The sequence below is a fragment of the Pristiophorus japonicus genome, chromosome 5, assembly GCF_044704955.1.
Source record: "Pristiophorus japonicus isolate sPriJap1 chromosome 5, sPriJap1.hap1, whole genome shotgun sequence".
In the NCBI taxonomy this organism is placed as follows: Eukaryota; Metazoa; Chordata; class Chondrichthyes; family Pristiophoridae; genus Pristiophorus; species Pristiophorus japonicus.
In genome coordinates, this window is record NC_091981.1 from 55668971 (window position 1) to 55693492 (window position 24522).

Here is a 24522-nt window from a genome sequence, read left to right on the forward strand (position 1 = left end):
AGCAGAACTCCTGCTGAGACCCCTAGTCACCCTGGCTGAGATCAGTCGTTGGCATAAACCGAGATCACACCTGGCACCATCCTGGTCCGTGTGGCTCGGTTAATCACTGAATTACCTAGCTAAGCTGCGTCAGTGCAGCCATTTTGTACCATTTTTATTTGCATTTACCACTGGTAAAGTTAAGGACAGCTAGATGTGCCAGTGTCACTGAAAGTAACCCTTTAGGCCACAATCCTAGTTTATATTCCAGCATTCCGCAACGCAGAGCTGTGCAGAGTACAAAAACACTTTTATTTTACAATTAAATTAATTAAACTAGACCACTTATCTCAGATAGTAATACGATGTACTCTCCCTGCTACCAGACAATTAGAACTGTGGCTGCTGGCAGATTTTGGCAGAAACTTGCACATTTGAGGATGTGCACACTCCTACTACTGGGAAAGTCTGACTTCTGGCCATTTCCTCTATTTCCACCTGCAAAACCAGCAATCCCACTTCTTCCCACACAAAGGAAACATTGCACAATACATGCTGAATTATTCGCCACTATTCAGTAAATCATGTTAGTTGCAAATTACTACAGTCAATTCCAGTTAAAGGTGTATAAGTAAATCAAATTTCATAATCTTAAGCCTTTTTTTAAAAAAAACCTGCACCCATTGTGTTCTCTCATGTTAAGTGAATACTGCCAGATACAAGCCTGCGACCTCCACCACCTAGAAAGGCAAGGGCAGCAGGTGCATGGGAAGTTCCATGTTTCCCTACAAGTCATTCGCCATCCTAACTTGGAAATATATCACCATTCCTTCATTGGTGACTGGGTCAAAATCCCAGAACTCCCTAGCAGGAGCACCTTCACCACATGGACTGCAGCGGTTCAAGGCAGCGGCCCAACACCATCTTCAAGGGCAGCTAGGGATGGAGATAAATGTTGGCTTTGCCAGCGACCATCACATTGTCAATGAATATATATCTATTTTTTTTAAATATATCGACTAATAGCCTTACCCTAGAGTATTTCTTCAAACAGTATGCTTCATTTGCTTGCGAGGATCAAACACAAGAAAGATGTACCCAACTGGCCACCAGATTGGAGTCACCATTTTTGAACAGTCTCCAGGGTTGCATGCTGAGCCAGTGATTAACCATGGAGAAACAGGTGGAGGATCACAGCTGTGCAGGGGATTGACTTCAGGACTCTGGGATATTTTAACTACAACACTGCTATCTAGCATTTTTAAAACAAATAAATCTAATAGGAGGATAGCTTCACCCCATTATCTAATGATCCCTGCTAAAAAGTGTGCATCTGAGAATATTAAGTAAGGACTGGAAGGGTCTTGGCTGTGATGACCCCTTGTCCAGGCTCAAACATTACAAACTGGCACTTAGGCAAAGTATTGTACAGCTGCATGGAGCTTGTGGAATGGCAACGACGACTCCCCACCCACCCCAAAAAACACAGGTCAGGAGTGCTGCACTGTTGGAGGTGCCATCTCAGATGGGTGCAAAAGATTCCAGGACACTTTTCGAAGCAAAGCAGGGGAGTTCTCCCTGGTGTCCTGGCAATATTTATCCCTCAACCAACATCACAAACAGATTATCTGGTCATTTATCTCGTTGCAGTTTGTGTAACCTTGCTGTGCACAAATTGGCTGCTATGTTTCGCCACATTGCTAGTGACTACTGTTTAAAAAGTACTTCATTGACTGAAATGTTTTGAGGTGTCCTGAGGTCGTGAAAAATGTGATATAAATGCAAATTCATTCTTTCTATCTGTAATAGCTGTGTTTTGTTTGTAAAAGCTGAAACTTGCACCAGTGAATTCCATAAAATTAGGGAGAATGTGGAAGTATTTTTAGCAGTAATGTATTATTATGGCAATGGTTTTGTGTTTCTTTGAGATGGGTCATGACAGGACACATCATTTGCTCCTTGTTTAATGATGCTAGTCGCCCTGAAGCACCACACCTAAATGGGTTGGTTATGAACGGATAAATCAATCACATAAGTGGCTGCTAAATTGCCATAGCAACTATTCATTAATGAATCCAGTTATTAGGGTGACTGTAAACCTCAATTATTGCATCATATAGGAAGGAGGAGAAAAAATCTGCCCAGATTCTTACTTTTACTCCGTGACACCTGGTTTGTGTGTCTGTAGATTGTACCTGGATGCAAGACCGCATCCCTGCCCCAATCCTGACATTGACTAGACTCAGATGAACAAGCAAGAAACCACTAATGTTTCCTGCTGCTATCCCTACCTCACCCTCACCACTGCTGAAAGCCTTATCCTTACTTTTGTCACCTCCAGACTCCACATCTCCAATGTACTCCTTTCCAGTCTTTCAAACCCCACCCTACAAAAGCACCAACTCATCCAGATATCCACTACCCAATTGCTCAGCTGATTGCCCAACCCCCAGTGCACTAAATTGAAATTGAAATCTTGGTCCTCATTTACAGACCTGTCAATGGCCAGGGTCCACCAAACCTCTGCAGCCCTACAACCCAGCTTATCCTCTTTCAAAACCCCTGCCCCTTGCTCTACTGTCTTCACCTTCCAACGCCTATCTCTTTAACCACACCTTCCGTCACCTCCTGTAACTTGCCCCCAACTTCTGCTCAGTGTCCAATTCCTCCTTGTGAAACACTTTGGGACATTGTGCTGCATAATGAAGTTTGGTAAATAAGTGCAAGCTCTTTTCAGCTTCCTGAATGGTGTACCCTTGGAACCATATCCCAGCAGGATTCAATCCCAACAGGCAAGGGAGGACAGGACTGCAGAAGAGTGGGGTGGAAAAACTAATTTGAAAAAACTCACTGCATTTTGGGATGGCTACAATTAGGAGTAACAACTATGAAAAGTTTTGATAAGAGTAGAGGGGAACTATTTACAATCTACATTAACGACTTGGAAGAAGGGACTGAGTGTAACGTAGCCAAGTTTGCTGATGATACAAAGATGGGAGGAAATGCAATGTGTGAGGAGGACACAAAAAATCTGAAAAAGGACATACAGGCTAAGTGAGTGGGCAAAAATTTGGCAGATGGGGTATAATGTTGGAAAGTGTGAGGTCATGCACTTTGGCAGAAAAAACATCAAAGAGCAAGTTATTATTTAAATGGAGAAAGATTGCAAAGTGCCACAGTACAGCGGGACCTGGGAGTACTTGTGCATGAAACACAAAAGGATATATGCAGGTACAGCAAGTGATCAGGAAGGCCAATGGAATCTTGGCCTTTATTGCAAAGGGGATGGAGTATAAAAGCAGTGAAGTCTTGCTACAGCTATATAAGGTATTGATGAGTCACCACCTGGAATACTGCGTGCAGTTTTGGTTTCCATATTTACGAAAAGAATATACTTGTGTTGGAGGCAGTTCAGAGAAGGTTCACAAGGCTGATTCCAGGGATGAGTGGGTTGACATATAGAAACATAGAAAATAGGTGCAGGAGTAGGCCATTCAGCCCTTCTAGCCTGCACCACCATTCAATGAGTTCATGGCTGAACATGCAACTTCAGTACCCCCTTCCTGCTTTCTTGCCATACCCCTTGATCCCCCTAGTAGTAAGGACTTCATCTAACTCCCTTTTGAATATATTTAGTGAATTGGCCTCAGCTACTTTCTGTGGTAGAGAATTCCACAGGTTCACCGCTTTCTGGGTGAAGAAGTTTCTCCTCATCTCGGTCCTAAATGGCTTAACCCTTATCCTTAGGACTGTGACCCCTGGTTCTGGACTTCCCCAACATTGGGAACATTCTTCCTGCATCTAACCTGTCTAAACCCATCAGAATTTTAAACGTTTCTATGAGGTCCCCTCTCATTCTTCTGAACTCCAGTGAATACAAGCCCAGTTGATCCAGTCTTTCTTGATAGGTCAGTCCCACCATCCCGGGAATCAGTCTGGTGAATCTTCGCTGCACTCCCTCAATAGCAAGAATGTCCTTCCTCAAGTTAGGAGACCAAAACTGTACACAATACTCCAGGGTGTGGCCTCACCAAGGCCCTGTACAACATCTCCCTGCCCCTGTACTCAAATCCCCTCGCTATGAAGGCCAACATGCCATTTGCTTTCTTAACCACCTGCTGTACCTGCATGCCAACCTTCAATGACTGATGTACCATGACACCCAGGTCTCGTTGCACCTCCCCTTTTCCTAATCTGTCACCATTCAGATAATAGTCTGTCTCTCTGTTTTTACCACCAAAGTGGATAACTTCACATTTATCCACATTATACTTCATCTGCCACGCATTTGCCCACTCACCTAACCTATCCCAGTCACTCTGCAGCCTCATAGCATCCTCCTCGCAGCTCACACTGCCACCCAACTTAGTGTCATCCGCAAATTTGGAGATACTACATTTAATCCCCTCGTCTAAATCATTAATGTACAATGTAAACAGCTGGGGCCCCAGCACAGAACCTTGCGGTACCCCAATAGTCACTGCCTGCCATTCTGAAAAGTACCCGTTTACTCCTACTCTTTGCTTCCTGTCTGACAACCAGTTCTCAATCCACGTCAGCACACGACCCCCAATCCCATGTGCTTTAACTTTGCACATTAATCTCTTGTGTGGGACCTTGTCGAAAGCCTTCTGAAAGTCCAAATATACCACATCAACTGGTTCTCCCTTGTTCACTTTACTGGAAACATCCTCAAAAAATTCCAGAAGATTTATCAAGCATGATTTCCCTTTCACAAATCCATGCTGACTTGGACCTATCATGTCACCTCTTTCCAAATGCGCTGCTATGACATCCTTAATAATTGATTCCATCATTTTACCCACTACTGAGGTCAGGCTGACCGGTCTATAATTCCCTGTTTTCTCTCTCCCTCCTTTTTTAAAAAGTGGGGTTACATTGGCTACCCTCCACTCGATAGGAACTGATCCAGAGTCAATGGAATGTTGGAAAATGACTGTCAATGCATCCGCTATTTCCAAGGCCACCTCCTTAAGTACTCTGGGATGCAGTCCATCAGGCCCTGGGGATTTATCGGCCTTCAATCCCATCAATTTCCCCAACACAATTTCCCGACTAATAAAGATTTCCCTCAGTTCCTCCTCCTTACTAGACCCTCTGACACCTTTTATATCCGGAAGGTTGTTTGTGTCCTCCTTAGTGAATACCGAACCAAAGTACTTGTTCAATTGGTCTGCCATTTCTTTGTTCCCCATTATGACTTCCCCTGATTCTGACTGCAGGGGACCTACGTTTGTCTTTACTAACCTTTTTCTCTTTACATATCTATAGAAACTTTTGCAATCTGCCTTAATGTTCCCTGCAAGCTTCTTCTTGTACTCCATTTTCCCTGCCCTAATCAAACCCTTTGTCCTCCTCTGCTGAGTTCTAAATTTCTCCCAGTCCCCAGGTTCGCTGCTATTTCTGGCCAATTTGTATGCCACTTCCTTGGCTTTAATACTATTCCTGGTTTCCCTTGATAGCCACGGTTGAGCCACCTTCCCTTTTTTATTTTTACGCCAGACAGGAATGTACAATTGTTGTAGTTCATCCATGCGGTCTCTAAATGTCTGCCATTGCCCATCCACAGTCAACCCCTTCAGTATCATTCGCCAATCTATCCTAGCCAATTCACGCCTCATACCTTCAAAGTTACCCTTCTTTAAGTTCTGGACCATGGTCTCTGAATTAACTGTTTCATTCTCCATCCTAATGCAGAATTCCACCATATTATGGTCACTCTTCCCCAAGGGGCCTCGCACAATGAGATTGCTAATTAATCCTCTCTCATTACACAACACCCAGTCTAAGATGGCCTCCCCCCTAGTTGGTTCCTCGACATATTGGTCTAGAAAACCATCCTTCATGCACTCCAGAAAATCCTCCTCCACCGTATTGCTTCCAGTTTGGCAGTTATGAGGAAAGGTTGAGTAGGTTGGGCCTTTACTCATTGGAATTCAGAAGAATGAAGTGATCTTATCGAAACGTATAAGATTATGAGGGGGCTTGACAAGGTGGATGCAGAGAGAATGTTTCCAGTGATTTGGGGGGGGGGACTAGAACTAGAGGGCATGATCTTAGAATAAGGGGCCGCCCATTTAAAACAGATGAGGAGAAATTTCTTCTGAGGGTTGTAAATCTTTGGAATTCACTGCCTCGGAGAGCGCTGGAACCTGGGACATTGAATAAATTTAAGACAGAAATAGACAGTTTCTTAAACGATAAGGGGATAAAGGGTTATGAGGAGTGGACGGGAAAGTGGAGCTGAGTCCATGATCAGATCAGCCATGATCTTATTGAACAGCGGAGCAGGCTAGAGGGGCCGTATGGCCTACTCCTGTTCCTATTTCTTGTGTTTTAACTGTTTCCACTGGCAGGAGAGTCAGTAACCAGAGGACACAGATTTAAGGGCAAAAGAACCAGAGGGGAGATGGAGACATTTTTTATATGTAGTGAGTTGGTACGATCTGGAACGCACTTCCTGAAAGGGTGGAAGCAGATTTAATAGTAACTTTCAAAAGGCAATTGGATATATACTTGAAATAGAAAAATTTGCAGGGCTGTGGGGAAAGAGCAGGCCGGTGGAATTAATTGGATAGATCTTTCAAATAGCCAGAACAGGCACAATGGCTTCCTTCTGTCCTGTAGGATTCTATGATCTTTTGAACTTCCCAATTTCCTTTTAAAATGATTTGAGGTATGCATTATGCTGAAATGGAGCAGAAACAAAATTAAGCTTCCACCTGGATGAGGAACCCAACTCCATTTAACACACATCATGTAAGATTTGGGTGTCAAATTGTTGAGGAATAGCTCACAGGCAACAACTAAATGCAGCTGTGGGACAAATGCCTTAGAAGAACAAGAACCTGTGTTAACCTTTACTTCTTATTGCAAGCGTTTACAATATTAAATCTTGGTTGGAAGTTTTGCCAGCACTATTCACAGATCACCTGTGGGTTTAGAAAGCCAACATAAAATCTCAAATTAGGGCCTGACCAGTCACTGATGTACAGAGGAAAGGAACCAGTGGAGTTTCCACTGACTTGAAACGAAGGTGTTCGGGAAGAACTGCATATATGAAGTAATTCTGTAGCACAAGGTCAAAATGGAAGTGGTTAACTAATTTAATCTTTCAATATAAATATCAGCTTCAGCTTATCCATTTGTAATAAACACCGATGGCAGAAAAAAAGAAACAGAAAATGCTGGAAATACTCAGGTCAGGCAGCATCTGTGGAGAGAGAAACAGAGCTAATGTTCCAGGTCGATGACCTTTCGTCAGAACTGAAAAAGTTGGAAATAACACATTTTAAGCAAGTGTAGAGGCAGGGAAAGGGGGAGAGGAGTAAGGACAAAAAGGGATTGTCTGTGATAGGGTGGAAGGCAGGAGAGATTAATAGACAAAAGGGACGATGGTGCGAGGCTAAAGGAGATGGTAATGGGATAATACAAAAGATGGGAATGGCAGCTCCCATCTGAAAGAATGGTGACGGAGGTTATGATTTAAAATTGTTGAACTCAGTGTTGAGTCTGAATGTCTGTAAAGTGCTGAATCGAATGAGGTGGTGCTGTTCCTCAAGCTTATGTTGAGCTTCACTGGAACAAAACAAGAGGCCTAAAGACAGAGAACTCAGTGTGGGAGTGATGGGAGCATTAAAGTGACAGGTGACCGGAAGCTCATTACCATCTCCTTTTGCCTTGCACCAGCATCTCTTTTGTCATTTAATCTCTTCTGCCTGCCACCCTATCACAGACCATCCCTTTGCTTAAAACTGGTTATATCTCTCGGGTCACTGACCCGAAACATTAACTGTTTCTCTCCCCACAGATGCTGCCTGATCTGCTGAATATTACGAGCAATTTCTGTTTTTATTTGAGATTTCCAGCATCTGCAGCATTTTGCTTTTGTGATGGCTGAAACAGGTTCTCTGAGTCACCATCAAAATAAACCCTGTGCTACTGAGAATTTCAATCAATCATTGACATTTGATGCACTCCTGTTAACTGGTTTCCCTCCACCCGCACCCCCCCCCCCCAATTAATGTGATTACTATCCCCTATCTCACCCCCTCTAATAGCATTCCCTCCCAACCAAAAGGTATATGAAAATTATCCAGGTTCATCAGCCTATGCACAAGGCCATTCTCTGCAACAATGTAAGTGCACTATTGTCACCCTATGTTCCTTACTAGTTAAAAGTCTGGGTATGATGTTCATTCTACTTTGACAGCTAAAAGGTTGCTGATTTCAGAAAATTAAATCTTTGCTACAAATGCAAGCATTCTTTACCAGCTGGTGTTTAAACTGCTGCCACGTATAAATTGGCCTTTCGTTTCACATATGTGCCTCTCAGCTGTCGTTGCTTTCAAGCGATCCCATATTCAGAAGCTCTGCACCTATTGGGAGCTCATCTTGTTCACAGCACCATGACCCATTAACAATTAAAAATCAGATCATATGATCAGTCATCAAGTTTCCCTCTGTTTAAGGAATTTGTCCCATATTTGTTTAGGTTTGTTTCCTGGTTGGCTGCTAATAGAAGAGGTTCGGAACAGAATAGCAGGGTGGGTCTGGTACAGTACAGAACTTGGCAGAAAGCTGTGGCAGCACTGAGTCACACTATCTCCAGTAATGTCTGGTCAAGTATTAAAGAAATGAGTTGTTTTGCACTGCAAGTCAGGGGAGTGTTGAGTTAAAAGATTCATTATAATTTTTCTAATACTTAGGGATAAATATGAATTCACAATTGGCTTCAGCTCACTGTAGCTGAAAATATAGGGTGCAATTTTCAATGGGCGCAAGTCTGTTTTAAATTAAAATGGGCGCTCGGACCCAGAAAACTGAATCGCCGTCTCGCTTGCCCATTCCATGCCGCAAGTGCGCACGATACCATTTTAGGTTGGACCTCTTTTTAGGTGTCAGCACGCCTGCCTGAAATCATCAGGTGCCTATTTAATAGAGTAACTGAAGGTCCCAGATGTGATTAAAAAGGATCTAAACACCATTTCCAACTGCTCTAGCATCTTCTTCAGCTCTACAATAGAGCCACAAATCGTAGACGGCAGGGCACCATTTCCAGTTGATATTTAAAGGGATAATCAGCTAATCTCAGCTAAATCACTGCTTTATTCAGTTTGACTGTGTGCTGCTTTTGATTTTTTGGCTGCTGGAGCAGACATTAAACTTTCCTAAAAGTTATCTGGCCGAGTCTACAGTGGAATTTAGGACCAGGGCTTCTGGTAAACTTATGGCTGGCTTTATGGGTGTGCCCTTGTGGCTGGGAGGAGGAGGAGGAGTAAGAGCCGGCAAAAGTCCAGAAATCTGCAGCTGCAGAGAGACGAGGCAGAGGGAGGGTAAATCACAGAAGGCCTCACCCCACTAAAGTGTACAGACCAAGGAGCAATGTGTGAGGAGGCTCTGCTTTACTAGATAGCCATCACATGCTACAGCATCAATTGCAGCCCAGAACCAGGTCACGCCCATCCTTGCCTGTGGAAGTCAGTGGTCCTGAATTTTTTGCCCCAGGATTATTTCATGCTGCAGCATGTGGCTTTTGCGACATTAGTCAATGGGCTCTGCATGCCTGCATCAAGCAGGTGACGGATGTCCTCTTCGCCAGAGCCAATTATATCACCTTACCTATGGAGGTCACAAAGCAGCAAGACCGGGCTATGAATTGCAGGCTCCTCCCAGGAGAAAGGCATCTTTGTATGTTGCAATAGTAGAGGTCAACAGGAAGGGTTTCCATTCGTTGAACAAGCAGCTGGTGTGCAAATACATGCAGAGCATTATATTTCCTTTGACTCTGTATTAAGGGAGTGGCTAATAAACAACATTGTCCAGATACATTCACACCCACACAGAGGCAGCCAGCATTTCTTTATAGTGCAACTGCCTGTACTCAAACTAGTTAGGCCAAAGTGTGTTTGATGGCTAGGCAGTATTCCCTTGAAATGCTGAATTATGCAAATCCACAGACTAGGGGATGTAGATTAAATTCCTTATCTTAATATTCTCTAATGGGCCAATCATTAAGGTAGTCAATGTCTCCATATTGACATCATCATCATAGGCAGTCCCTCGGAATCGCTTGCTTCCACTCTAAAAATGAGTCCTTCGGTGGCTGAACAGTCCAATACGAGAACCACAGTCCCTGTCACAGGTGGGACAGATAGTCGTTGAGGGAAAAGGTGGGTGGGACAGGTTTGCCACACGCTCTTTCCGCTGCCTGCGCTTGATTTCTGCATGCTCTCGGCGATGAGACGCGAGCTGCTCGGCGCCCTCCCGGATGCACTTCCTCCATTTAGGGCGGTCTTTAGCCAGGGACTCCCATGTGTCAGTGGGGATGTTACACTTTTTCAGGGAGGATTTCAGGGTGTCCCTGTAACGTTTCCTCTGCCCACCTTTGGGCTCGTTTGCCATGAAGGACTCCGAGTAGAGTACTTGTGCTGGCATAAAGATATTGCCCAAGCTTTTCAACTATAGTTCAGTCTATTTGACAGAAAGCGGCTGATTCACATACAAACAATATCATACAAAGCCTATGCAAGCCCATTCTTCCAAAAAATGTTGCAGATTACTGGGCAGTCTAAGAAACACACTCTAAAGATGACATTTTAACTCTTTTTGGACTGATTCTATCTTTATTTTTGAGCCTAAATCTTCTATTCCATGTGTTTATGTTATCAGGCATGATGTCTTTCAATTCACAATTTGTTGAAGAAATTGTTGTCTTGCCTCACAACTTTAATGACTCCAAAAAAGTGTCACAAGCTATTTGCCCGAGAATGCATTTCCAGCTTAAGTCTGGACTGCACAAAGGAACCCCCGAAGGAACTGAAGCAAATCACAAGTGTTAGTGTTGTGACGGGAAGCAGCTAACTTTAAAAATAGACTGAAAATAAGAGAGCTGAAATATTTAATGTTCAAATTCAAAAGTGGACTTCATTCCTGGTCCAGAGAAGAGTTTACGTCTCTTGGTGGAGATGTACTTAGATTCTGAGCTTCCATTTAGGGTGGGACAATTTTCAAACAGTTTTCATCCAGTTGCATTTCAGATAATTGACAGCCACCACTGGGTTAAAAGACAGCAACCCAAGGATCCCAAGTATATTCAACCAAGGTCTACTTAACTCAGTCAGTCATCCAACCAAAGATCATGACCAACTTTACAAGGACCATAACTATTCAGGATATTATTTCATTAACAATGTTAAGAACACAAGGAATGTAGTAACAGGAGTAGGCCATTCAGCCCCTCAAGCCTGTTACACATTCAATTAGATCATGGCTGATCTACAACTCAATGCCATTTCCCTGCCTTAATTCCATTTCCCTTAATACCCTTGCTTAACAAAAAACTATTCATCTCAGTTTTGAAATTTTCAATTGATCTGTTCCGTTCTTTTTGTTGGCCATTCCCAGAGTTTTCCAGGGTCGCCCATGATTTTCCAACTAATAATTATTGGATGGAAACTCATGGGCTGTGGATGCACAATTTCCTGATGTCTGCAAAAAAAGAAAGTTTGATGAATGGTGTTGTTTCAAAACTGCCTAAAAAAAAATACAAAACATTCCTACATGGAAATACAATCATCACTCAAATGATGTGAAGATGCAAAAGTGGCACTAGTTGTAATACACTGGTGCAGTAATGTACTGTGCCAACAGATTGGTAGAAAACAGGTTCTCTCCATGCCTCCTAGCGGCAGAGTTCCTTATCTCAGCTGGGGTTGCAAGGGAGAGGAAGTCACGAGGTTATAAGTCAATTGGGGCACTCTTGTTCATTTCCCAGGAGCCAATTGCCAACAGTGGCCCTGACAGAAGTCTATCTGGTATTAAGCATGTGTGTGGGGTACTGGGATCAAAAAAAAAAAAAGAATAATTCAAGTTAATATTTAAAACAAAAAAAAAAGGAATTATATCATGTTGGTGTGGAAATCAAAACTTGGAAAACAGACCAGCAACGGGAAACAAATACTTTAACTACTGTTCATGTAATTAAAGTGAATTTCCAAACAACACAGAATTTTAAGCAGAAAGCATGTGTCTCGGATCCATCGTTCCATAACTTAAATGTTTTGGAATTTAACTCAAAGAATCATTCAGTCCATCGTGCCTGTGCCAGCTCTTTGAAAGAACAATCCAATTAATCTGCTTCCACTACCCCATCAGGCAGTACATTCCAGATAATCATAACTCGTTGCGTAAAAAAAGTAATCTCCCCTCTGGCTCTTTTGCCAATTATCTCACGTGTGTCCCCTCTGGTTAGCGACCCACCCACCAGTGGAAAGAGTTTTTCATTTACTCCATCAAACCACCTCAATTTTGAATAACTATTAAATCACCTTCTTTACTTTAGAAGCTTTGTTACCTCTAGTCTTGACTATTCCAATGCTCTCCTGGTCGGCCTCCCATCTTCCACCTTCCATAAACTTGAACTCATCCAAAATTCTTGTGCCCATATCCTACTCGCACCAAGTCCCACTCACTCACGACCTCGTGAAAGCTGGCCTACATTGGCTTTTGGTCCGTCAACACCTCGATTTTAAAATTCTCATCCTTGTTTTCAAATCCTTCCTTGTTTTTGCCCCTTCCCATCTCAAATCTCAAGCCCTACAAACCTCAGATCTCTGTGCTCGTCCAATTCTGACCTCTTGCACATCCCCAATTTTAACCACTCGATAATTGGTGGCCGTGCCTTCAGCTGCTGGGCCCCAAACTCTAATTCCGTCCCAAAACCTCCATCCCTCTTTCCTCCCTTAAGATGCTCCATAAAACCTACCCAGTGACCGGTGACCTGTCCAAATGTGGCTCGGTGCCAAATTTTGTTTAATAATGCGCACGCTCAGGTCCATTGTAACCAGCCTCTGTTTGAGATCACTGTGGGCCGAGAACGGCCACGTCAGGTTAAACTACCAGATCACATGCTCCACATTGTCAGGCATGGTGAGGAGTTTCCAGCTTGATACTTGCTTAGGGGACTTTAAGTCAAAGCCAATTTTAAATAGCCAATCCTGCTCAATTGTCCCAATGTTGTGAATTTTTCCATAATTTTTTAAATAAACATGTCCAATCTTCACAATAATAAAACTAATTGCGTTTCCTCAATTAGCGAGGAAGTTTTGTGATGAACTAAACTTGAGACGTTGATTTATTTGAAGACAAGAAACAGAAGTTATCCAGCAGCTGTTGGATTTGCTGTACATGTACAAAAATAAAAGTTAATTCCCAAAACAGTGTGTTGCAGAAAGTCAGTGAAACTAATGTTAATTTCGGTTTGTGGTGAAGTCAGCATTTTCACATTTCTCTTTCTCTCCCTCCCCTCATGGTATTGTTAGGCACACAATGTGTAAGTAAATGTGAAAAAATGAAATGATGAGGTGAATTAAAACTGTTATCAGTCAGAGTGGACAGGAAATCAGGCCGGAGAGAGGGAGAGAGGGAGAGAGGGAGAGAGGGAGAGAGACCGAGAGAGGGAGAGAGACCGAGAGAGGGAGAGAGACCAGAAAAGCCGGATACAGGGCCTAAAGAAGCATAGGGATAATCTCCAAGCAGACATTCCTGCCAAGGAGCAGCCCTTACACGGGGCACTGGATGTGAAATCGCTGGCCCACAGCTCCCAATTTTCCATCTGTTAATTTAAATGGACTGAAAATCAGGTGCTTTGGGCCCATAACTTCTTGACCAGCATTCCTAGCATGTGCCTCTTCCCACTGTGAGCTCCCGCTAGGGTGATCAGGTTGGAGTCAGGAAGCAGGATATTGGATCCCAGAGCTGGGGAGGGGGGAGGGGGAAGGAAGAGGGAAAGGCTAGAAAAGCTGGACATGAATCCCAGGAAACAGCAAGGCAAAAATCTTGGGAGAGCTGGATGGCAGAGGGCAGAGCAATAAATTGGCTCCCAGTATTGGAGAAAATCTGGGAGAGTTGGACATGGAACCCAAAAGGACAAGGAGATTGAGTGTGGAGTACAGTATAAAAAGTTACTACCACACGGACACAGGAGAGTACACAGGAGGTTTGTCTAGATAAATCATCAATCAGCATCTTACACAACCTCAGGACGTCCCAAAAACAGCAATGTGATGACGACCAGATAATCTATTTAAATTATGCTGGTTGAGGGCTAAATATTGCCTAGGACACCAGGGAGAATGCCCCTGCTCTTTTTTGATAGGGCCTCAGATTATCACATCCGAAAGATGTCACCTCAGACAGCGCAGCACTCCCTCAGTACTGCACTGGAGTGTCAGCCTAGATTATGTGAAGTCTCGAGTGAGACTTCAACCTCCAATCTTCTGACAGAGGAGTGAGTGCTACAGCTGAAACCTGGATGGGTATCTGATTTAACCAAATGTTTAGATAAACAATATTTGCTCCAAATGATGTGCACCATACTCATTAGATCACTTATAAGCTGACTTTACCATTGGTGGCTGTGCATTCAGGTGCCTAGACCCCAAGCTCTGAAGCTCTCTCCCTAAACCTCTTTGACTCTCTACCTCTCTTTCCTCCTTTAAGACACTCCTTAAAATCTACCTCTGACCAATTTGCCATAATTTCTTCTTGTATGGCTCGGTGTCAAATTTATTTGTTTTGTCTTATAACACTCCTGTGAAGTGCCTTGGGACGTTTTAATAAGTTAAAGGCACTATATAAATACAAGTTGTTGTGATTAAATCTGCTCTCCCAACCCACCTACCCGAAACCCTTCCCAAGGAATAAAAACTTGCCAACTGCTGGTTATGAAGACAGTATAATTAGTCACAGTCAGCATGTACATGAGGAGAAGTGCAAGAAAATTGCCCCTTTGCCTCTGGTACCTAGGTTTGAATCTCTCCTTTCTGACTACTCCATGCTCATTAAATAAATTTGGGCAGCCTCGGCCCAATCCGTGACCAGAGTCCACAGCATAATAACTCGGCCTACAACTCAGCACTGATACTGCTAAATGGTTACTCTCACTCAGGAAGTTCACAGGAGTGACTGGTGTGGGAAAACAGATCTATTGCACTGGTGCAGGATGGGATGCTATTCAGAGTCTGGAGATGTACCATATTGTTGGGACAGAATAGGAGGGAGCTTTACACTGCACCTCAGTTGCACCTAAACTAGGAATGATTGATGCCGACATGGAGTGGGGAAATCCATTTTCCAGGACACCAATATGCCTTAGAATGCTGATCAAGAGTCACGTCCATCTTAAATTTTCAGATGCTTATCAACCAGCTGTACATTTTGTGTTTTTGGCATTGATATCCTTCAGTTTGTTGAATACAAATACCAAAACATGTCTTTTTCTTTGAATAGATGAAGATTGAAGAGAAGTTTTCAAAAACACAACTTCAATACGAAGCCAGTTTATCAGTGTTATTTAGTTGCAGGCACAAGACCAGTTGACACTAGCCAACTTTAATTTGATGATAGTACAAACATGCTACTACAGCACTCATGGATTGATACGAATATTCTGACATACTACAGAAAGCTTGGCCATCAAAGTAGCTAACAAAGAAACAAACTGAATAGAACAGGGTCAGAGGCTACTTCAAGCCAGACAAGCATTCCACAGCAGCAGCCCTGGTTCTAAATCCATGCACTGATTTCATCAGGCAAAAAGGAAATGAATATCAAGCAGTCAAATGTCTGGGAATCATATGGTACTTTCATGACCCAAAGCGAATGTGCTGCAGGCATTTTCCAATAAGAAACATATTTAACTCTTGTCTCGAGAGAGGCTCAAGACTCCCATCTCAACCCATAAACAAAGGCTCTTCATGTCCAACAGAGAGTAGTTTACAGGCACTTCTTTTGGGGGTCTAGTAACAGCTAGCCTCATGGTCCTTTTTTTCTCTCTCCTTGTTCATTTGCTTCCTCTCTTTTGACCTCCTCATGCCACAGCATCACCCTGTGAGCAGGCAAACAAGTAACCTGCTTCTAGACATCTAGCAGAATCAGCCATATGTACATCACTAGGATGAATGAGATTTTGTCAAGATACTGCCTCTGAATTTCTCTCTCCTTGTGGAGAATTACTTTCCTCCACCTCACTTTGATAGCATGGTGGCGATTGGAAAACATGCCAGGTTGGGAATGGTAGGAAAGAAACCATCTCACATTAACATAGTACCACCACATTGTGGCACCACACTAATCAGGTGGGTCTTTTATCAGTCAAACCCCCTCCCGAAGGCAATGACTTAGTATTTCAATCTTTGAGTTTGTTTTGTTATTTCAAATCCAATTCCTTTTTTATAAAAAAGGTTTTGTTGCGTTGCAAAGCAAAGCCACTACAACAGGCATGCAAAATACATCTAGGCCTTTATGAGGTGGGTGAGATTTCATATGGGTACCTTCCCCCATTTTCCCTCTGGAGTCACTTCTACACCCTTTTCCTTGCAGATGGTCTCTGAGCACTGTTGCTAAAAACCCAAGGAATGAGAAGGGTGCAACACCTGCTGTCTAGAGAGTGATGAATGACCAAGTTAGGAGAGGTGGGAGGAAAGAGTAACTGAAATATAGAGGGAAAATAATTGGCTGGAGCATCACAATTTGATGTGTTACAAGTACATAGACAGCTAGCGTGGCGGTCCCGACCTGCGTGAGAACACCAGCGGCAGGTCGGGACCATAAGCGGCGAGCGGCAGCCTGGGAGCAGCGTGGCGGCATTCAAGGAGCAGCACAAGCTGATTGGACGTCACCATAACCCAGGTCGCTGATTGGAGCGCAGGCAGGTACAGCAGGAGTGGCGAGGTCAGGGCACAGGAGCAGCGAGAGATTGCAGAGCGATGTGATCAGGGCCCAGGAGAGGCGAGGGCCCAGGCGCAGCACGGGCCAGCCCACACTGCGATATGTGCGCGCACGAGGTCCATGCAGTAGAGCTGGTCTCCATTCGTCTTGGTTAACCCTGGTCACTGGACTAAGACCAAGCCAGTGTGGTGGTTGGTGTGCAACGGCCGCCACACGTTAAAAAAAAATTCATGCACAGGCATCTTCCACCCTTCAATATGCAGTTCAGGATCTGGAATATTAGGTCCTTCATTGAAACACCTGTGAACTCATTGAACACATCCCTTTTTGGCGTGGAAGCAAGTCAGCCTCAATTCGAGGGACCATCTAAGAACAGCTAGCTGTACATATCAGATATGAATGTTCATGAAACTATAAATATTGCAACATTAAAAGAAAACAAAAACCACAATCATTTTTGGCAAAATCAGGACATTCGAAAGAGTGGATGCTTCTGAATATAATAGCGTGAACAATAGGCAAAACATTTTTACCTCTGCATCCTGCAAGACTCCATTTTTAGGGCATCCCAGCTCAGGGCACGTGATAGGAGATCCACAACCTTCTCTGATCATCAGTTCCACATACTGCGTCATGCACTGATGAGTCAAAACATGATAAAAAAAAAGTACGCACATCAATGACTTGGTGTGACACAGTATCAGCAGGTATTCTATGTTTAGTGCAGCAGTGAATCCTGGACATCACTCCTCTTTCTCATTTGATGGGACATTCTAAGGGAATACGAATAAGCTGCAGGCGATACCATTAACAAAGTATAATATTTAAAAATATTGTTCATAATTCTCTGTTCGTACAGTACTTTTACTGAATACATTAAAAAATCTCAGTCATCGTGACTTACTCAGACACACAGTAAAACACATGGCTTGGTAAACAGATTGTACGAGAAAGATTCATTTTTGCAATTATCAGATACAATAAAACAAACATCACAAAGGTTCTGAAGAATGGTCCAAACATTGGTCAGTTCTCTCCGCAGATGCAGACTGTCCTGCTGTTTCTAGCATTTTCTGTCTGTGTTTAAGATGATCCCCGGTGCCCAAAGGGAAATCACATCTAACTTTAATGGGTGAAAGTTAGATGAAATCGGTTTGACAGCCCCAATTTGTGTTTTTTTCAGCCTGCTGCGTTTTTTCCCCCCCAGACAGACACTGATGACTTCCTAATGTATTTAGGAAGGCTGAATTAGTCTGAAATTGAAGTGCAACACTAAAGGTTCAGAAGGGACAGAATTCTGGATTGCATCATAGCCCATTCAGCTGCTCGAGCCTGTTCCGCCATTCAATTAGATCATGGCTAATCTATACCTCAACTTCATTTACCCATATTAGCTCCACATCCCTCAATGCTTTTACCTAACAAAAATCTAACGACCTCAAGTCTTGAAATCTCCAATTGATCCAGCATCACAGCCTTTTGAGGGAGAGAATCCCAGATTTCTACTGGTGTGTGAAAAAGTGATTCCTGTCTTCCCTCCTAAATGGCCTATCTCTAAATTTAAGATTACATCGCCTCGTTCTTGATTTCCCCATCAGAGGAAATCGTTTAGGGATATCTACCCCATCAGATCCTTTAATCGTCTTAAACACCTCAATTAGATCACTCTTTAATCTTCCATACACAAAGGAATACAAACCAAGTTTATGCAATCTGTTTTCATAACTTAACCCTCTAAACCCTGGTATAATTCTGGTGAATCTGCACTGCATCCCATCCAAGGCCAATCTCCTTCCTGGTCATTAAGTTAACAAGGACCATGACTTGCAGGACTTGATCATCAATATTCTTTTCCTGCGGTGGAAGCAAAGTGAAGTGAATGGTGGGAGGACAGCAAAATGAGCTCAGTGTGTCATCTGCCCTTAGCCGGGGAAAAGCACCATGCTATCTGTGCAGGGAGTCTGTACGCCTGAACTGTTAAAGGCAAACCAATGTATTATAATCCCTTCATTACCAGGAATACTTTCTACACATTCCTACAACAATAAGAGTACAACCTTTCTTCAAAATAAATTTAAGGAATGGGTTAAGAGTGACAACCAGCAAAAGAAAAGATAAACATACATGAACATGATCTAATATTAATTGACAAACTTAAACATTTGCAATAGATGGGGGAAATGGAGCGGATGTAGTGTATATGGACTTTCGGAAAGCTTTTGCCACTCGGGAGACTACTTGAGGAGATCAAAAGGTATGGAATTAGGGGGAGAATAGCAATCTAGATTAAAAGTTGGTTAGGAAAGAAAATAGTAGGTGCTAGGGGCAGTTTTTCCAGAGGAGTTGGAAGTGAATCATGGTGTCCCACAAGGTTTAGTTCTGGGATCACATTTATTCACTGTGTACATCAATGATTTGGATATGGGTTTAGAGGGAGTGGCATCAAAATTTGCTGATACCAAATAGGAGGTATAATTAATTTTTTTTAAAGAGCAAGGGAAGGTGCAAAGGGATATCGGTAAGATGGGGGATATAAGTCTTAAAAAGAATCAGATGGAATTCAATGGCAGTAAGTTTGAGGTGATTCATTTTGGTTAAAAAAAAAATTAGCAGCAGTAATTATACATTGATTGTAAGTAGGATAGAGCTGTGGAAGAGCAGAGGGATTTGGGGGGGGGGGGGTACAGATGCTAGGGTTGCTAAACCTGCACCTCAGGGTGTTAAGTTTGTAAAAAAAAAAATTTAGAATTCTAACTTTTATCACAAGGTATAGTGTATAAATGCCAAGAGGTAATGATGTGTCTATATAAAACCTTAATACCTCAGTTAGTGCACTGTGTGCTGTATAGGATAGATATTAAGACTTCACAGAGGGTACAATGCAGATTCACTGGGAAACTGCCTGGTATGTGGAAATACAAATATGCAGAAAGACCTGAAAAATTGTGACTTTTTCATTAGAACAATGCAGATTACGGGACGATGCGATAGAAGAGTCTAAAATTATGAATGGTACAGGGTAGGTTAACGCAGACTACTTCCAGTAGCTGAGGGGTCTAGAACAAGAGGTCAGAAATACAAGTTTAAAAGCAAGCAACTTAGAACAGAGAGCAAGAGAAATCTCTTTCCACGGAGAGTTGTGAAGCTGTGGAATTCACTTCCAGGGTTAGTGGTTGAGGCAGAAACTGCGTCAATGATCAAGATTAAATTGGATAGGTAGATAAAGGGAAAAGGGGCTGAAAAGATATGGAAACATGGGTAAACGTGGTTAGAATATTTGCTCATGTGGAAGATAAATGGGCTGAAAAAGGTCTATGAATTTCTATGATAGTCTAAGTTTTATTATAAGTTAATCTAATTTTTCTTACTATTCCCCCCCCCCCCCCCCCCAAGAGGGTAACTAGCCTCTAATGAAGAACACACACTTTTCTCAGGGTGCCCCCAATTGTATTTTTTTTTTAAAACATTAATTTCCAGTAGATAGGCAGCCTTCTCTTATAAATGGGTTAATACCTGCATAAAAATAATGGACACAGCAATGCAATATCAGCCCATTAAATGTCCACACATGAACTTCACCAATCAGAAGTTAAATCTGGCAATGTTTTAGTTTTTAAACCAATGCACCAACAACTTGCATTTATGTGGCACCTTTAACATAGTAAAACATCCCGAAACACTACATAGAAGCGTAATCAAACAAAAATTGACACCAAGTCAAAGAAGACATTAGGACAGGTGAGCAAATTCTTGGTCAAAGAGGCAGGTTTTATGCAGAGTCTTAAAGGGAGAGAGATGGAGAGGCAGAGCGATTTGGAGAGGGAATTCCAGAGCTCATCATCTAGACAGCTGATGGCACAGCTGCAAACAACAGGGCAATAGGGTGGAGGAAGTGGGGGGATGCACGAGAGGCCAGAGTTGGAGAAAGATAGCGTTCGGAGGGTTGTGGGGCTGCAGGAGGTTACAGGGATAGGGAGGAGCAAAGCCATGGAGGCATTTGAAAACAGAGAGTTTTAAAATCAAAGCACTGGTGGACTGGGAGCCAATGTAGGTCAGCGAGCACAGGGGTGAGCGGGTCTTGGTGCGATTTAGGATACGGGTAGCAGAGTTTTAGATAAGCTCAAGATTATGGAGTTTGGAAGATGGGAGGGCAGCAAAGACAGCTTTGAAAGAGTCAAGTCTGGAGGTAGCAAAAGCATGGATGAGGGTTTCATCAGCAGATGGGTTGAGAAAGGGGAGGAGATGGGCAATATTATGGGGGAGTTACTATTTAAAGGAAACCCAAACAAAATGATAATCATCTCATTAACACCTCTGATTCAGCTTCAATTTCAATTTCAATAAACTCTTCTGTTATTCAGCATTGCTGAGAACACTGACCTGGGTGCAGAAGAAGCAGTCACATTGCTCCAGAGTAGTCATACTATCGACAGAGTATTCACAAAGGCAGAGTTTGCACGTCACCAGTGGGTCGAGAGCCAGCTCCCCACCTACTGACAAGCTGGTTGTAGTCATTGTGTGATGGCAGGTTTTACTGGAAGGCTCCATCCTGCTACTGGATTAAGCTGCTGGATCAGGCCCTTGTACCTGTAGATAATCAAGAATCGTTGAAGATGCTACCATAACGTGACCCAGTTCATTCAAATCAAGAATTATTTACTCTTGCGTACTATCAGAAAGCCAATGTATAACCTAGAACATTAAACGCCTGTTTTGGCAGAATATCAAAGGTTGAGCACTGATATAGGTTTTTTCTCCTGGTTTTGCAACAAGCTCGAAATGCCTCTACTTTACTGAATCCATGGTTTATGGATTTTCAGTCAGTCATTCATTCATTATGCCCAGACAACCTACTTTGCAACTCAAAAGTACAACATAGGTCACTCTTTTAAAAAAAAAAAAATCGCATATAATACTAGTTTTTTTTTTTTAAACGGTGTAACCAGTTCATTTAGTTCTCTCCAAAGAAAAGATTTTCTCCACACCCATATCAATGATTCGCCTCATGATCATTAAAAATTACATAAGGATTCTGCCATTATGGGTTGAACTCACTGTGCAGCAACAAGAGGTAGCACACTTGTACGAGAGTTCTCTCTCTTTCAGGTTATCATATTTGCTGAATTAAGAGACAAGAGAATTTCAATGCAACTTATTTGTTACCAATATCAAACCATACAATTTCAACCCATTGGTTGCCTCATAACTTTATTCTGTGCCACATTAAAATAATTGCCACATTAAAATAAGCGTCAGCTTGGCTAGCACTCTTGACTCGGAGTCAGAAGGTTGTTGGGTCAAACCCCACTCAGCTTATAAAAATCGAGATTCACACTTCAGTCCAGCATCATTAGAGGTGTTGCCATACGGAAGAGACTTCAAACCTCATCTTCCGTCTGCCTGTTCAGATTAAAGTGTCCATTTCGTTTTTTGAAGATGAGCAGGGAGTTCTCCGAGTATCCTGTCCCAACATTCTTCATGGAACCAACGCCACACAAACTGGTTATCCATTCAATTGGTGCTTGTGGGATCTTGTGTGCACATTCCCCAAGAAACCATGACTACACTTGAAAAGTAATTGGTGTGACGTGTTTTGAGGCATCTCTCAGATATGGAATAATGTGCTGTATAGATGCAATGCTTTCATCACTTTTATAGGTTCTTTTCTCCATCCTTTGAGGGATCACCAAAACATGTACCATTGGTAGGTCCAGCAGACAGGAAGGCAATCTAGTCTCTAACCAATATCACCAGGAAACATGCCACTGAACCCTGGGATATCTTCACTTCTTTCCTCCTTTCATTGTGGGCAGCAGTTCATCACCTTCACACTAGCCCCAATTGAGATCAGAAATTCACCACATAGGGAATCATGGGTATGAACCAAAGTAAACCACTCTGGTGTAGCTTGTTGACAAAGCAGCCCAGTGTTACTGGATATCCCCATTCAAGCATTGTTAATCTGGGTAATGGTCATAGCTAAGTATAGATTGTAACTATGGTGATTAAACCTGTATCCAAACAAAGACAACTTAAATGTGGCCTACCTATGACATTTTAAGAGTTTTGGTTGGCTGCCAGGAAACCCGAACCAACCAAATGATGATTTATTTTCCCCCTGGGAGCTCTTTTGGTGTCCTAGGTAACATTCATCCTAATCAGCATCACAAACAGATCAAATCATTTATCCCATTGCTGTGTGCAGGACTTTACTGTGCACAAATTGGCTGCCACATTGTCTATACAGTTATTATAAAATCAAGAGTTAAAACACCAAGCCATCAAAGTTCATAATGGTATGGTGGTTTCAGTGTAATCTCCTCTCCCACTATCAGTTTAAGAATCTACTACTCACTGGCTCTGTGTCAATGTTTCTTTCTGATTGCCCCTGTTTGAGTCTTCCTTTCCACCCATGTTTCATGAAATGTCATTTCCCCTCTTACTCCAACATTACCTTCTCTTTCAATCTATTACCAATCTAACTCTGCGGGTTGAATTTTTATGATTGCACCACTATAGGGTCGGGAGGGGACCACCGCCCACTGCCTCAGGGGCAGAGTCATTACGTATTCAAGGCGGGCTGGCTGCCAGAAGGAATCCCACCCGCAAGTGGAAGGCCATTAGTGCCCCCCCAGGAGATTACAGGCAGTACTGCCACAGCGGCACCAGAAGCAGCCCAAAGAAAACTTAGAAAGGGGCCAACAGGGCTGAAAGAAGTCATCCACTGAAGACTTTACCAGAGGCCAAGCAAGGCCTTCAGCCATAAGTCACAGAAGCAAATTGGCAGGAGAGGAGGCCTCTACTGGCCACCAGGGTCAATTCCACCAGCACTCAGGTCAAACCACTAAACAATTCTTGGCAGTCACAGTGAGCAGTACAAACAGGGGCACCTGGAACCCAGGCCCAGCACTGTCAGCATTTGCATGAGGCGGGTGGAGAAGGAGTATCCAGCAGCAGGGGTGGAGAGAAGGAAATGGAGGTCGTCAGGTTGGAGAGACAGCAGTAGGCCTCACTGCCAATTGTGTACCTTTTCTGCTGCAACCTGCACAAATTTCAATGTCATTTTTATTATGTTCGTTTCTTGCTGATCTTGGTTGCATGGTCTTATCTCTAATACAGTTCCTTTGTCAATGTTCTCTCCATTTATATTTCTTCATAACCTCAGTGCTTTCTCTGTTACTTACTCTATTCCCTTGACTTCCTAAGGAGACAGCAACAAAATAAATATAAAACTAGAAGAACCTCAAAGCGCATCAATACAAATCACATCAGTAGCTAAGGTTACACAAAATGAATTGGTGAAAGATAATTAGCTAGCAAAGAAAATACACATTCTGGAATGAAAACATTACAGCCCTGTGAGTGAAACACCAGCAATTAAATCTGCAGATAGCTACTATTGAATGAGTTGCCCAGAGATAGTGTGTTGAATTCCCCCCCACCCCCAAGTTGTGAAATTGGTCACTAAATTTGGTACTTTGTGGGTTAGCCCCAGGTAAATAACCATGGAAGCTTCCAGATTGTCATACAACTCCAACTGGTTCACTAATGTCCTTCGAGGAATGGAAACTGCCATCCTACGTGATCTGGCTTACACAAGACTTCAGTCGCACACAAGAGTGGTCAACTCAATGTCCTCAGAGCAATCAAGGCTGGGCAATAAATACCACCCTGCAAGTGTCACCAATATCCCAAGAAAAATTAAAGACAAGGAAAGCTACTTACTGCTGGCATTCAACTAGCTTTGATTTTGTAATTAGTGCTCCTTTTAGCATAATAGACGAGCTGGAA

The 24522-nt window shown here is 42.9% G+C and overlaps 1 protein-coding gene across 1 annotated transcript in view; it reads right to left on the minus strand.

The window, feature by feature from the left end:
* LOC139264344 (E3 ubiquitin-protein ligase RNF144B-like) overlaps window positions 1–24522 on the minus strand; it is a 74259-nt gene that overhangs the window by 20447 nt on the left and 29290 nt on the right. Inside the window, exons 3-4 of the mRNA XM_070880634.1 lie at window positions 21112–21318; window positions 17265–17369 (exon numbers count right to left, since the gene is read on the minus strand). Coding sequence (XP_070736735.1) covers window positions 17265–17369; window positions 21112–21279 — 273 coding nt within the window. The 5' untranslated portion in view covers window positions 21280–21318. The remainder of the gene's footprint in view (window positions 1–17264; window positions 17370–21111; window positions 21319–24522) is intronic.